Source organism: Coregonus clupeaformis, chromosome 30 (assembly GCF_020615455.1).
Source record: "Coregonus clupeaformis isolate EN_2021a chromosome 30, ASM2061545v1, whole genome shotgun sequence".
Lineage (NCBI taxonomy): Eukaryota > Metazoa > Chordata > Actinopteri > Salmoniformes > Salmonidae > Coregonus > Coregonus clupeaformis.
In genome coordinates, this window is record NC_059221.1 from 43,835,394 (window position 1) to 43,850,479 (window position 15,086).

Here is a 15,086-nt window from a genome sequence, read left to right on the forward strand (position 1 = left end):
TGTATGACAGTGTGTTCCAGTTCCCGCCAATATCCAGCAATTTCGCACATCCATTGAAGAGGAGTGGGACAACATTCCACAGCCTTATCAACTCTATGCGCAGGAGATTTGTCGCGCTGCATGAGGCAAATGGTGGTCAAACCAGATACTGACTGGTTTTCTGATCCAAGGTATCTGTGACCAACAGATGCATATCTGTATTCCCAGTCATGTGAAATCCATAGATTAGGACCTAATGAATTCATTTCAATTGACTGATTTCCTTATATGAACTGTAATTCAGTAAAATCTTTGAAATTGTTCCATGTTGCATTCATATTTTCGTTCAGTATAAAAATTATTTAATGCTTATGGAGCGCCCATGTAAATATATCTAATATGTTATGAGAGTGCCCAGCAACCTGTAATTCGAACCCTGGATCAGTCAAGGATCCACTGTTTGTCTGTCATACAGAGAACTGTAGCTGTCAGTGTAAATTAAAAAATTAAAAAATCTAAAAATGGGATATCTGTTAGCATAGCTAAAGTAGCATAGCTAAAGTTCAACTGAATGAAATGGGGGGTGGGGGGGGGGTGTATTGGATTGCATGCACTGTAAATGTATGCACTCACTTAACTGTAAGTCGCTCTGGATAAGAGCGTCTGCTAAAATGTACTGAGCCATCATACTTCCATATTCAAGGCAAGGGCTACCTATGGAGGCACCATGCATTTAAGACCACTTGTTGTTTAGCCGAAAAGGCAAAGAGGGCATTCTTTACTATGGCACATAAAATAATAAATTAACAATTATATTTTTCATGCCTGAAAATAAAAAAAGATTCTACGTCTGTCATATAATGTTTTCATCCCTGAGAAGTAAAACACTACATCTGCCATATTAATAGAATGTTTTTTAAATGTTTTACTAGTGATAGACTATGTTTTATACTGCTTTCGGCTGTATTAGGAAGTATTCCACATTACTCACTTCTGTACCGGACTGTAATGCCAACTCAGTCTACTAAATTACAACTCTTCATGACAATGCAGCTCAATAACTCAAATAGGTGGTGGTTCTACCACATGGTACATTTTTACAATGAAATGCAACACATAGTGTAAAGATAAGTTTTTAACAAATGCCCAACTGTTTTCTATGTTCTTGTATTGATGGATAATGCACTGGAATGGACTGTTATGTAGTTGATCACTGGTTGGCTTGTACAATGAAACAATTGATGATCAACAACTGTGATGAGGTATATATTTGTTAATTGACTGTCTATACAGAAACATTTAAGTGAAACGTTCTTTGAAAAATATATATTTTAAGGGTCTTTTGAAGATTTATTGTCATGTATTAAAACAGATGAGACAGATGACAGGAATATAGTGAAGAGTGAGTGTGTAATGATGGAACAGGTGTTCAAACTGCTGCCTCCAGCATCATACAGTATGTGGTCCAGGAGGCAGCAGCAGCACCACTAGACCAACCCCCAGCATTATGGAAAATGTTCTATGAACATGACATCTTGTGCATAATGCATTTATTGTGCTTTATATAATTATATCACAAATATGATGAAGGCATTCATAAGAGCTTATAACTCCTTTATGACAACCTATATAAATGAATACAAAGTTGGTTGAAATAACACTAAAACAGCACATGGCAGGGCATGTTTTCAAGAAGGCTTTATTAAATTACAAATGAAATATATAACATTATACATCATTTAATTTCTTCCTACTAACATCCTCAGCTGTATATCTGTTATCAGTGCATGGGTTTTCTAGCATACCAAGTATCGCCACAGTTGGCAGAGTTAACCATAAACATAGAAGGAAAAACATGGAATTCAAAAGTGCAACATCAATTAAATGCATGATATTTATATCACATAAGGCAAAAGGTTCATAACATGGCATCGTACGGCGTTTCTTCTCTCAAAGCAATGTAGCCAATTACGCTCTATTTACAGTGATAATTAAAATATATATTATTTTTTACTGTAAAGTAAAAATAGTATCAGTTCAACTTGTGGATTGATTGTATTCAATATCGTAGAAAAAAACAAGATCGGAGATCAGGTGAAGAGATGACCTTGTTTAAGGAGTGGTTCCATAGATCCGTGCGTGACCAATCGGGCGACTGGGTGATGGTGCTTGAGATTATAGAACTACAGAAATAGAATCTAGTCATTATATTTCTATGGTTGAGATTTTCTCGGCTGTTTTGCTGGTCAGGGAAACGTAGTTCCCATAGTTCTGCCCCACAGAATCAGCCAATCCGATTCTATGGTTATGGCCTGTTGGTCAGAGCTGGGAGAGAGGAGAGGCTACTGGGTAATGTAGTCTCGTCATTGGTCGTCGGTGCTATTCACCAGGTGGCTCTTCTGCACCTCCAGCTCCTCGGCGCTCACCATGTCCGAGTTGATGGCGGCGTACCGCGTCCCGTGGAACTGCCGCAAGTGAATCTGAGGAGAGGGATCGAGACAGAGAGAACATTATCAGAAATAGTCCATATGAAGTTACTTGCAGGAAGACTCATACGACCATCCTTACAGAATGTAAGCTTGAGATAGATAGTTACCAATTGTGCTGACTTCTTTGAGGTAAGTATAGTTACTACTGTAGTTAGTTAATACCAAGTACTAGCTGAAATTTTGGCTGCATCCCCAAACACCAGATAGAGAACAATCTTGAAAAGCACCACTAAACATAGTCAAACAAACACTTGACACTAGGGTTTGACACCAGTAACTGGGATCCCGGGACCCGAAGCCCGTTGAGCTGAAGCCCGAGCCCAGGCCTGGTTTGACATCACAGAAATTAAATGAGCCCAAACTCGAAGAAAGAAAAAAACCTGATTTCTACAAAACAGTAGGCTATATTGATTTAAACTGGTGTTGAGAACAACACGGTGGAGGCGGGCGGCAGCGGAGTGAGGAGACGAGGAAACAGCCATTGGGCCTAGAAAAAGCGCAAAGAGAGGAAAACTCACCTTAGTTATGATCTACTGAATGATGAAAACACTAGATTAAAGTTGCCTGTATGTAACACATTCTTGCTCATACTGAAACTCCCAAAGTTATATCCAACTGTTATACTAATTTAAAGCAATAGTCGTGTGTGGTCACCTAGATTATACATTTCAGCACCGTTTTGATTGGGACAGCGCCATCACGCTGCTTTGAGACAAGCGTGGGGGACTCATCTATATAAATCAATCAATGTCGTATTTGTTTTCACTGAATCTCCGTTTGGATATTTGGTAACAATTAGGCTGGGGAAATGTTAGCGCTACTGGTCAGCTTTATTCTAGTTTGTTCATATAATTAGCTGATCAGAAAAATATTGCTAGCATGTTATACAACTGGATTTAGCTCTTCAGCCTGTCCTACTCTCCACCAAAAGCCTGTGACTGATAATCAATCAATGTAATTTTGCTTCACTGAATCTCTATCTGTATATTTGGCTGGACAAGTGGAAGTGGTAGGTCATTCATTAATTTGCTCATTTATCACTGATCAGAAACATTTAGTACGCAATAATGTATTGTAAATCAAGTGTATTATTGATCTATTGACTCACGTAGTAGCCTTATATAGAGCATAGGCTATTTTCCTAATCATCCCAATCCCACTGAAACCCAACTCCTGTTTCGCATGAAAATTCCTAACTTTATAACGTAATCCATAGGTTGCATTATTAAAACGTCTCGCCTACGCAAAATTCCACTATAACATTTCCCCTGCTTCTCTGCACTGTCTCCTATTGCTGCCCATATGAGAGCTTCGTGATCAACAAACGGTATGAGAGTAGAACAGTTTGACACCATCATCATCAGCTGAGCCTGAGATATCCAAGATAAACGTACTAAAGCGCTCATGGAGAACAAGAGTGGTGAGGTAATACCACAGCTTCCTCTACAAGCTAACCCAACCAGCCGCATCTGTGCTACAAAATAGGTTTTGAGCACTGACATCACTTCACTTTCTTATTAATTTCTGTTCCTAATACAATGTAAGGGGAAAATCACATTAAATATATATCCCCTGACATTAAATATAGTGTCATATTTATCATTTCAGTCTCGTGGTTTAAATGGTACAGTTAGTATGACTAATGAAAAATGTCCACCTAAAAATAACTGGAAATAGAAATGATACTTGAAACGAGACTAACCCCATCAGTCCTCTGTTGTACTATCTCACTATAAGCATTTAGACCTGATGTACTCACTCAAGGTAGAAGAAGGCCCTAACCACAGTTCTAGAATCAGATGACCCAACCCCTAATCCAAACCATTGAACATACAAAAACTCTGATCCTGGACAGGTCTTTACGGGCGACTTCTACCAACTAAATGTGCTCACCTGTATATATAGGTTGACCTCAGCACTCCTACACAGGTAGGGGAAGTTTCCACCAGTTTTGAGGTGAGCCCGTCTGGCATTTGGATACAGCTTATACATTTCCTCTTTCGCCTCGTGTGACAAGGCACTCTGGTCGAACACCTTTAAACCAAATGAAACGTGCGCGCACACACACACACAGTCGCAAACACACACACACACACACACACACACATGCATAAGCACAGAACAATCTCCAGGTTACAGATCCAATGACCCACCCACAACCCACAAAACAGCCAATCCTTACTGATATGTAAAGTGAGATGTACAGTAAACAACAACAATATTTGCAAGAATGAAAATGAAATGAAAATAAAGAGCAGTTCCTCCTACATCTATAATGGTGACAGCCAGGTCCTTTATCTTGTGAGGCTCCACGTAGGAGTTCTGACAGTTGAGTGTTAGTCTGGAGGCTAGCTCACCCTGGTTCAGGCTCTCCAGCTAGGAGGGGGAGCGAGACCGAGACAGACAGAGAGAGACAGAGAGAGACAGAGAGAGAGCAAAAGAGGTGGAGAGAGAGAGAGCAAAAGAGGAAGCGGTGGTGAGAGAGAGGGGTGATGAGAGAGAGGGATGGTGAGAGAGAGGGAGAGAGCGAGAGAGAAAGGGGTGGTGAGAGAGGGAGAGAGCGAGAGAGAAAGGGGGTGGTGAGAGAGAGAGAGAGAGAGAGAGAGAGAGAGAGAGAGAGAGAGAGAGAGAGACAGACACAGCTGTGTTAGCCAATTCAGAGAGAAATTAGATGAGATAACCCTTTTCCTGCACCTGGCATGTGAACACACAATTCCTCCCTTTACGTTTTCTCAGAATCAGCCAGCTATCAGATATCCCTACTGACTCACATGTACACCTGAGGATTCCAGTCATCAGCTGACCAGGGCTGTGTTCATTAGGCACACTTATTTTCGCTTCCTGCTGCAACGCTTTTTATAACATGCCTTAATGAACACGACCCTGCTCATATGTGATTCTGAAGTACAAACGTCTAGTTGGGGTGATGGAGAGGTACTGTATTTAAAGGGGCAATTTATGATCGGTAAATCCATTTTTTAAACTTTTTAATTAATGATATTACGCCCATTGATTCCTGAAGAATATAACTTAAACTAAGCTCATGAGGCATTTCTAACTGTCATACCTCATCAGAACCCAAAATATGCATCTCTGCTGTGAATTTGAGAGTGGTTATATTTCTCTAGACCATCGCTCAGCTGTTTACCAAAACAGGGGCGGGGTATCCTTTGTTGTCATTAACTTGCAGATTGCCCCTTTAATGGAGGTCTGGAACTTACTCTGTCGACCATGAAGTCGATTGCGTCGGCCATCTTGGGGTCGACAGGTCCTTTAGCGAAGTTCCCCAGGACAATCTTCTTCAACATGAAGGCGGGCAACATCCAAAAACTGGAAGGCAAGAAGAAACATGGCGTCCCTGTTTAAATGACTCAGAACAGGAAACTACAGGTAGAGAATATACAGGGTTTCTGTGTCTCAAAGCTAAATGGTAAGGCTAGACTGGCAAACATGTAACTTTCATGAACTACGGAGGCCTACACGTTACACATTTTACATTTGTAATGACAGACCATAAAAAAGGCTGTTTTGCATTTTGACAAACACCTGGGTCACATTCAGCAGGGTACAACATTGTGGAGCGTTCCGAAATAAATATATTATGAAGAACTAACATGCCTTTCTGACATGTAGAGAAAGGAATCGTGTCAGCTCTATTCATGACATTTCTATCTGCACCACTCCACAACGTTTGTCCACTGAACAGGACCCTGTTCTTCCTCCACAGCACGGTAATGGTAAAACAGGGTCTTACTCATTAGGCACCAAACGGAACAAAACAGACAAACAGGGCGGGACAACCTGGCGGTGTGTCTTAATGAATTCAACCCAGGACTGTACCTGTTGGCTGTCAATGTCTGGTTGAAGATGGAGGTGTCACTGAAGGAGTTGCACAGGATCAGAGAGTGGACTCTGGGAGACTTGTGTGTGTGCTCGGCAAACTTCTGGGCCAGGAACCCCCCCAGAGAAGCACCAAATAGATGGACCTATAACAATAGAAATAGTCTAACACTTTACTTAAAGCCTTAATGGATTATGATGCACTTATAATGCATTGTTAGGCATGTCATTAGCATGTAAGAGTCCCTTATGTCTCAAAGATCATGACAATATTGAACATTTGCTACATAGAGAGACATGTATTAGTTTGACATGGAAAGAAAGCAATGTAAGCGCAGGGAAGTGGGAAAGTGGGAATGACAGACCTTATCCAGTTGCAAGTGATCGAGAAGCTTCCGGAATCCATCACAGAACTCCAAGAGATCCCAGTACACAGGATACTGCAGCTAAGAGAGAAAACAAAGTGTCATTTTCATAAACCTTCACTTGTAGAATATATCGAGTCTAGGAACCCCTGGGGCTAGTTTTTTAAAACATTTAATCCAGATCAAAATGATCCTGTGTTGGGTAAACTTCTTCCTCTTCAGATGTGTTCTAGCCTTGTTTTTGCATACAGTCCTAAGACAAAACGGAACCAAATCTCTAACAGCTTCAAAAGCACTAGATAAACCTAGCAGCTACATAGAAGGAACCAGAATCAATTCAATGCCACTCAGTATGATGTTAATGTCATGACATTCAATGGTGCCTGGGTAAAACAAAAATCACTTGGAATATAGCCTAGTTGAAGACTTACATTCCTACATAAGAATAGACTTGTATTGTACCCTGGCTGGTCTAGAGGTAAAGCCTCCAGCACAGGTCTTTAGTTTCGGCATGGGATGGAATCCAGCCTATAGCCCTTAGACACAACCTACCTCTATCTTTCCTCATTGGCATTCTCGCTCACTATATGTTCAATACAAATCTAAAAACACCTTTTTTAAGAACCTATAGCCTAATTAAAACTATATACCATCTTCATAAAGATGCTTATAAAAGCATTAAGACTTAATTACACTCCTCAGGTCTGACGTCTTACTGTTATATTAGTTCTATTAACTGTGTAGGTCAAAGATCAAAATACCAGCATTCCTTAGATGTGGTCTTTCATCCATTACTGTTCAATTCTAAATTCTCACCACACAGTCCCAATACAGTTTTGCCAAAGTTCTTTAAATACAGTTGAAGTTGGAAGTTTACATACACTTAGGTTGGAGTCATTAAAACTCGTTTTTCAACCACTCCACAAATTTCTTGTTAACAAACTATAGTTTTGGCAAGTTGGTTAGGCCATCTACTTTGTGCATGACACAAGTAATTTTTCCAACAATTGTTTACAGACAGATTATTTCATTTATAATTCACTGTATCACAATTCCAGTGGGTCAGAAGTTTACATACACTAAATTGACTGTATCTTTAAACTGCTTGGAAAATTCAGAAAATGATGTCATGGCTTTAGAAGCTTCTGATAGGCTAATTGACATCATTTGAGTCAATTGGAGGTGTCCCTGTGGATGTATTTCAAGGCCTACCTTCAAACTCAGTGCGTATTTGCTTGTCATCATGGGAAAATCTAAAGAAATCAGCCAAGAATTGTAGACCTCCACAAGTCTGGTTCATCCTTGGGAGCAATTTCCAAACGCCTGAAGGTACCATGTTCATCTGTACAAATACAAATAGTACGCAAGTATAAACACCATGGGACCACGCAGCCGTCATACCGCTCAGGAAGGAGACGCGTTCTGTCTCCTAGAGATGAACGTACTTTGGTGCGAAAACTGCAAATCAATCCCAGAACAACAGCAAAGGACATTGTGAAGATGCTGGAGGAAACAGGTACAAAAGTGTAATATACAGTGGGGAAAAAAAGTATTTAGTCAGCCACCAATTGTGCAAGTTCTCCCACTTAAAAAGATAAGAGAGGCCTGTAATTTTCATCATAGGTACACGTCAACTATGACAGACAAAATGAGGAAAAAAAATCCAGAAAATCACATTGTAGGATTTTTTATGAATTTATTTGCAAATTATGGTGGAAAATAAGTATTTGGTCAATAACAACAGTTTCTCAATACTTTGTTATATACCCTTTGTTGGCAATGACACAGGTCAAACGTTTTCTGTAAGTCTTCACAAGGTTTTCAAACACTGTTGCTGGTATTTTGGTCCATTCCTCCATGCAGATCTCCTCTAGAGCAGTGATGTTTTGGGGCTGTCGCTGGGCAACACGGACTTTCAACTCCCTCCAAAGATTTTCTATGGGGTTGAGATCTGGAGACTGGCTAGGCCACTCCAGGACCTTGAAATGCTTCTTACGAAGCCACTCCTTCGTTGCCCGGGCGGTGTGTTTGGGATCATTGTCATGCTGAAAGACCCAGCCACGTTTCATCTTCAATGCCCTTGCTGATGGAAGGAGGTTTTCACTCAAAATCTCAAGATACATGGCCCCATTCATTCTTTCCTTTACACGGATCAGTCGTCCTGGTCCCTTTGCAGAAAAACAGCCCCAAAGCATGATGTTTCCACCCCCATGCTTCACAGTAGGTATGGTGTTATTTGGATGCAACTCAGCATTCTTTGTCCTCCAAACACGACGAGTTGAGTTTTTACCAAAAAGTTCTATTTTGGTTTCATCTGACCATATGACATTCTCCCAATCCTCTTCTGGATCATCCAAATGCACTCTAGCAAACTTCAGACGGGTCTGGACATGTACTGGCTTAAGCAGGGGGACACGTCTTGCACTGCAGGATTTGAGTCCCTGGCGGCGTAGTGTGTTACTGATGGTAGGCTTTGTTACTTTGGTCCCAGCTCTCTGCAGGTCATTCACTAGGTCCCCCCGTATGGTTCTGGGATTTTTGCTCACCGTTCTTGTGATCATTTTGACCCCACGGGGTGAGATCTTGCGTGGAGCCCCAGATCGAGGGAGATTATCAGTGGTCTTGTATGTCTTCCATTTCCTAATAATTGCTCCCACAGTTGATTTCTTCAAACCAAGCTGCTTACCTATTGCAGATTCAGTCTTCCCAGCCTGGTGCAGGTCTACAATTTTGTTTCTGGTGTCCTTTGACAGCTCTTTGGTCTTGGCCATAGTGGAGTTTGGAGTGTGACTGTTTGAGGTTGTGGACAGGTGTCTTTTATACTGATAACAAGTTCAAAAAGGTGCCATTAATACAGGTAACGAGTGGAGGACAGAGGAGCCTCTTAAAGAAGAAGTTACAGGTCTGTGAGAGCCAGAAACCTTGCTTGTTTGTAGGTGACCAAATACTTATTTTCCACCATAATTTGCAAATAAATTCATAAAAAATCCTACAATGTGATTTTCTGGATTTTTTTTCCTCAATTTGTCTGTCATAGTTGACGTGTACCTATGATGAAAATTACAGGCCTCTCTCATCTTTTTAAGAGGGAGAACTTGCACAATTGGTGGCTGACTAAATACTTTTTTTCCCCACTGTATATATATATATTCACTGTAAAACAAGTCCTATATCGACATAACCTGAAAGGCCGCTCAGCAAGGAAGAAGCCACTGCTCCAAAACCGCCATAAAAAAGCCAGACTACGGTTTGCAACTGCACATGGGGACAAATATCGTACTTTTTGGAGAAATGTCCTCTGGTCTGATTAAACAAAAATATAACTTTTTGGCCATAATGACCATTGTTATGTTTGGAGGAAAAAGGGGGTTGCTTGCAAGCCGAAGAACACCATCCCAACCGTGAAGCACAGGGGTGGCAGCATCATGCTGTGGGGGTGCTTTGCTGCAGGAGGGACTGGTGCACTTCACAAAATAGATGGCACCATGAGGAAGGAAAATTATGTGGATTTATTGAAGCAACATCTCAAGACATCAGTCAGGAAGTTAAAGCTTGGTCGCAAATGGGTCTTCCAAATGGACAATGACCCCAAGCATACTTCCAAAGTTGTGGCAAAATGGCTTAAGGACAACAAAGTCAAGGTATTGGAGTGGCCATCACAAAGCCCTGACCTCAATCCTATAGAAAATGTGTGGGCAGAACTGAAAAAGCGTGTGCGAGCACAGAGGCCTACAAACCTGACTCAGTTACACCAGCTCTGTCAGGAGGAATGGGACAAAATGTAGTGTGGGAAGCTTGTGGAAGGCTACCCGAAACGTTTGAACCAAGTTAAACAATTTAAAGGCAATGCTACCAAATACTAATTGAGTGTATGTAAACTTCTGACCCACTGGGAATGTGATGAAAGAAATGAAAGCTGAAATAAATAATTCTCTCTACTATTATTCTGACATTTCACATCCTTAAAATAAAGTGGTGATCCTAACTGACCTAAGACAGGGACATTTTACTAGGATTAAATGTCAGGAATTGTGAAAAACTGAGTTTAAATGTATTTGGCTAAGGTGTACGTAAACTTACGACTTCAACTGTACATTTTAATTTCAATTCCAAACACTGACAATGGCCTAACAGACAAAATGTTTACTTTGCACTGGTTGCCGCTACACTGAATAAATAAGCATAAAATAACCTGTAGAGTGGACCCAGTCTAGTGTATCTAATATTCCAAAATAAATACCTTGGTCATTTGACTGTGGATGATGAATATCTTAATGAATTGAAGATACTACAAGCCATAAAGGTGTTCTTTCACAGTGACTCACTGAGATGACTCTGTACCCCCAGCCTGTCAGGGCTAAGACCTGCTGGAAGAACACCTCCGCTGTCCCACTCACAGGGGGAAAAAATATGATGGGACACCTGATGTTCTTTGGGCCTGCATCATACAAGGACCACACCTTGCTGTCATCGTCGTCCACTATAATCTAGAGAAACGATACAGAGAGGTGAAACATGAATGTACTACCCATAAATGCACAACATTCCATACACGTAATATTAGAGCAAATTCTATAACAATGAACTGTGTTTCTAGATGGGATCACGTGAATGAAAGGGATATTTAAGAAGACTGTGGTGTTGGAATCGTCAATGTCAACAAACGGAAGATATATAGTATAACTGTAAAATTAAATATGACTGTTTTACGTTCATACTGGCTATGACGATGGCCAGCAACTGAATCAACTGTAGTGAAAAAGCTAGCTAGGCTATTGTGGAATGCGATATGGTGTTTTTGCTTACTTTCTTCAGTGGCACTGTGCTTCTGAACCAGTTGTAATCAGGAGATATTCTTATCTCCTCCATTTATGTGGAAACAAGAAGAAGGCTAGTATGTAGCTAGTAGGCTGGTATTAGGATCCTCCTGTAAAAGGAAGGAAGTAATATTATTCTGAAACTGATTAGCCATCCTTCAGCGTGTGTTTGTTTAACAGTAAACTAGCTGACACATCAACATTCTCATTGCCCCATTCATAGACGCTAACTGCCTTTAGCGCCTATTGACGATATTATCTACTGGCCGGGGAGATTTGATGAGAACCGTTTGATTTAAATCGGCTAATAGTTTATCGCATGTCTCTGTCTGACTAGCTAACGTTAGCCATCCTAGCTAGTCACCACTCGTGACGAATACTTACGATGTAACGTTAGCTAACGACCATACGGTTTTTCTCTCACAAAGTTATTACCTGCAAACCGATGATTAATGATAAAAACAAGAATATGTAAAATACAGAGGGTCAATATTACCGTGTTTGCTTTGGATTTCATTCACTGTTTAGGTCCACTTTTATCCACGGATTAGCAACATTTTATTTCTCGTTCCGAACAAGTCATATGACATTACTTGCATGCAGTTCCGTGATGCTCAGGGGCGTGTTTCAACATTCTTTAAATTACTTCCTTCCTCTCCTCGTCTCCTTTCCTACACGATTATTGATCTCCTAAAACCACAGACTTCTATTAAAAGCCTAAAACCTTAGTTTATAGATTAGAGAGAGTATGGGACCAGTGTATCCAGTTTTTTCACCTAGATATTACAATAGGACATGGTGTGTGCCCTTTTTAGGCCCATATATCTATAGATAGTAGTCAATGGGCAGACCAAAAGTTTGTCCACTTTGGGGTGGCAAAGGTTTGATGGCATTAAATTGTTCCCCACAGGCCCCGCTTTCTATGTTTTTCACACCTTTATATATATTGTTGTATGGGAGTCTATGCAATAGAATGTTCGCAGGCTGATAAAGGAATGTTGAGACAAGTTGGAATGTTTACATGCTCATTGAAAATGACTGTATCTAACAAACAATGGAACACTCTATTGGGTGGATCGCTTAAAAACCATGGGATTTTGTCATTTTTTGCCATCAGATCTAATGATTTACTTAGACTGACTCATCATTGAAACAACAATGTAACAATGTATATATTTGTTTTAGGAAAATTGGTCATACTGGGATAATAATAATAATAATAATAATAATAATAATAATAATAATAATAATAATACAAGTCCAAGAGATCCAAAGCTGGTAGCGGATTGGTTTATAGTTTATATAGCCACCTGTAATAGTCTGTTGTACACTGAGTGTACAAAACATTAGGAACACCTTCCTACTATTGAGTTGCACCCCCTTTTGCCCTCAGAACAGCCTGAATTTGTCGGGGCATGGACTCTACGAGGTGTCAAAAGCGTTCCACAGGGATGCTGGCGCATGTTGACTCCAATGCTTCCCACAGTTGTGTCAAGTTGGCTGGATGTCCTTTGGGTGGTGGACCATTCTTGATACACACAGGAAACTGTTGAGCATGAAAAACCCAGCAGCATTGCAGATCTTGACACACTCAAACCGGTGCGCATGGCACCTACTACCATACCCTGTTCAAAGGCATTTAAATATTTTGTCTTGACCATCCACCCTCTGAATGGCCAGCGGTGGAAAAAGACCCAAATGTCATACTTGAGTAATAGTAAAGATACCTTAATCCTACTTGAGTAAAAGTCTAAAAGTATTTGGTTTTAAATATACTTATGTATCAAAAGTAAGTGTAATTGCTAAAATATACTTAGTAAAAGTATAAATCATTAAAAATTCTTATATTAAGCAAACCAGAGGGCACCATTTTATTTTTTTAATGTATGGATAGCCAGGGGCACGCTCCAACCCTCAGAAATAACTTGCAAACGAAGCGTGTGTTTAGTGAGTCCGCCAGATCAGAGGCAGTAGGGATGACCAGGGATGTTCTCTTGATAAGTGTGTGAATTAGACCATTTTCCTGTCCTGCTAAGCATTCAAAAATGTAACGAGTACTTTTGGGTGTCAGGGAGTAAAAAGTACATCATTTTCTTTAGGAATGTAGGAATAAAGTTGTCAAAAATATAAATAGTTAAGTAAAGTACAAATGCCCTAAACAATGACTTAAGTAGTACATCACTGTGCATGACACACATACACAATCCATGTCTCAATTGTCTCAAGGCTTAAAAATCCTTCTTTAACTCCCCTTCATCTACACTGATTGAAGTGGTTTTAGGTTACATAAATAAGGGATCATAGCTTTCACCTGGATTCACCTGGTCAGTGTATGTCATGAAAAGAGCATGTGTTTCTAATGTTTTGAACACTCAGTGTATAGCAATGCTTATGCTAAGATGAAAGGTGTGCTCTGTCATTTGTTGAGTTGTCCCAGCAAGTTAACACAAAGATTTAGTTAAACACAAATTATCCCTAAAAAGGAACATTGGTGATTACAATCTCTTCTGTCCCTGACCATCATGATCTTAAAATTATGCTCCAACCTTCAACCTTACCAGTTGTAAATGAAATATGTTACCTAATCATTTTGTAGCCATTAGTTCAGTGGCTGGTTGACAAATAAAATATACATTATTCAATTGGTGATTAGAAAAAATTTAACAGTACAGGGTATACTCAATGTACACCCACGACTGTGTGGCCACACATTAAGTTTGCAACAACATCATTAAGTTTGCTGACAACACGACAGTGGTGAGCCTGATCGTCAACGGCGACGAGACAGAATACAGGGAGGAGGTTAGAAACAGCCTCTCCCTCAACGTTAGCAAAAACAAAGGAGCTGATGGTGGACCACAGGAAACAGGGGGAGGAGCATGCCCCTATTGTCATCGACAGGGCTGCAGGGAGAGGGTCAATACCTTAAAGTTCCTCGGTGTGCAAATCACAGAGAACCTGACATGGTCCAATCACACCACCACCGTGTTGAAAAAGGTGCAGCAGCGCCTCTTCAACCCCAGGCGCCTGAAGAAATTTGGCATGGGCCATCGAATCCTAAATAAGTTCTACAGCTGCACAATCGAGAGCATCTTGACTGGCTGCATCACTGTCTGGAACAGCAACTGCACCGCCCTCAACCGGAAGGCCCCACAGAAAATGGTACGTCCGGCCCAATACGTAACTTGGGGAGAGCTCCCTGCCCTCCAGGACATCTACACCAGGCTGTGTCTGAGGAATGTCAGAAAGATCGTCAAGGACTCCAGTCACCCGAGCCACAGACTGTTCACTCTGTTACCATCTGGGAAAGGGTCTCGACCCCAACAGGATCTGAGACAGCTTCTACTACCAGGCCATCAGACTGCTGAAAAGCTCAACTTAGCTGTCTCCCTGCACAGACCTGCAGCTTAGAGACTATTTGCACTGGAGAGACTATATGTATCTTAGAAATTGTTTGCACTGACTACCCACACATCCAACCCTTATACACAAACTTACACACAAACACACACCCACACACTCACACACACACAAACACACACACACACACACACACACACACACACACACACACACAAACACACATAAACACACAA

The 15,086-nt window shown here is 40.8% G+C and overlaps 1 protein-coding gene across 2 annotated transcripts; it reads right to left on the reverse strand.

The window, feature by feature from the left end:
• Positions 1-1,660: 1,660 nt before the first annotated feature.
• Positions 1,661-12,122, reverse strand: LOC121582975 (maspardin). 2 transcript variants are annotated; one of them, XM_041899169.2, is made up of 9 exons: positions 11,987-12,122; positions 11,480-11,544; positions 10,999-11,160; positions 6,674-6,754; positions 6,309-6,454; positions 5,690-5,798; positions 4,737-4,844; positions 4,362-4,502; positions 1,661-2,459 (listed from the first exon to the last, which is right to left on the reverse strand). In XM_041899169.2, the coding sequence occupies exons 2-9, from the start codon at positions 11,540-11,542 to the stop codon at positions 2,343-2,345; spliced, it is 927 nt and encodes a 308-aa protein (XP_041755103.1). In that variant the 5' UTR covers positions 11,543-11,544; positions 11,987-12,122; the 3' UTR covers positions 1,661-2,342. The 2 variants fall into 2 exon arrangements, with proteins under 2 accessions (XP_041755103.1, XP_041755102.1); XM_041899168.2 differs by having other exon boundaries at positions 11,480-11,600; positions 11,987-12,121.
• Positions 12,123-15,086: the final 2,964 nt, after the last annotated feature.

What these genes read in the sequence shown, in the direction of transcription:
- LOC121582975 (XM_041899169.2), bottom strand. Translation starts at nt 11,542, where the DNA reads ATGGAGGAGATAAGAATATCTCCTGATTACAACTGGTTCAGAAGCACA. An exon ending in GCACAGTGCCACTGAAGAAA is followed by an intron (nt 11,161 to 11,479) that starts GTAAGCAAAAAC and finishes TCGTTTCTCTAG; the next exon opens with ATTATAGTGGACGACGATGA. An exon ending in GGGGGTACAGAGTCATCTCA is followed by an intron (nt 6,755 to 10,998) that starts GTGAGTCACTGT and finishes TTTCTCTCTTAG; the next exon opens with CTGCAGTATCCTGTGTACTG.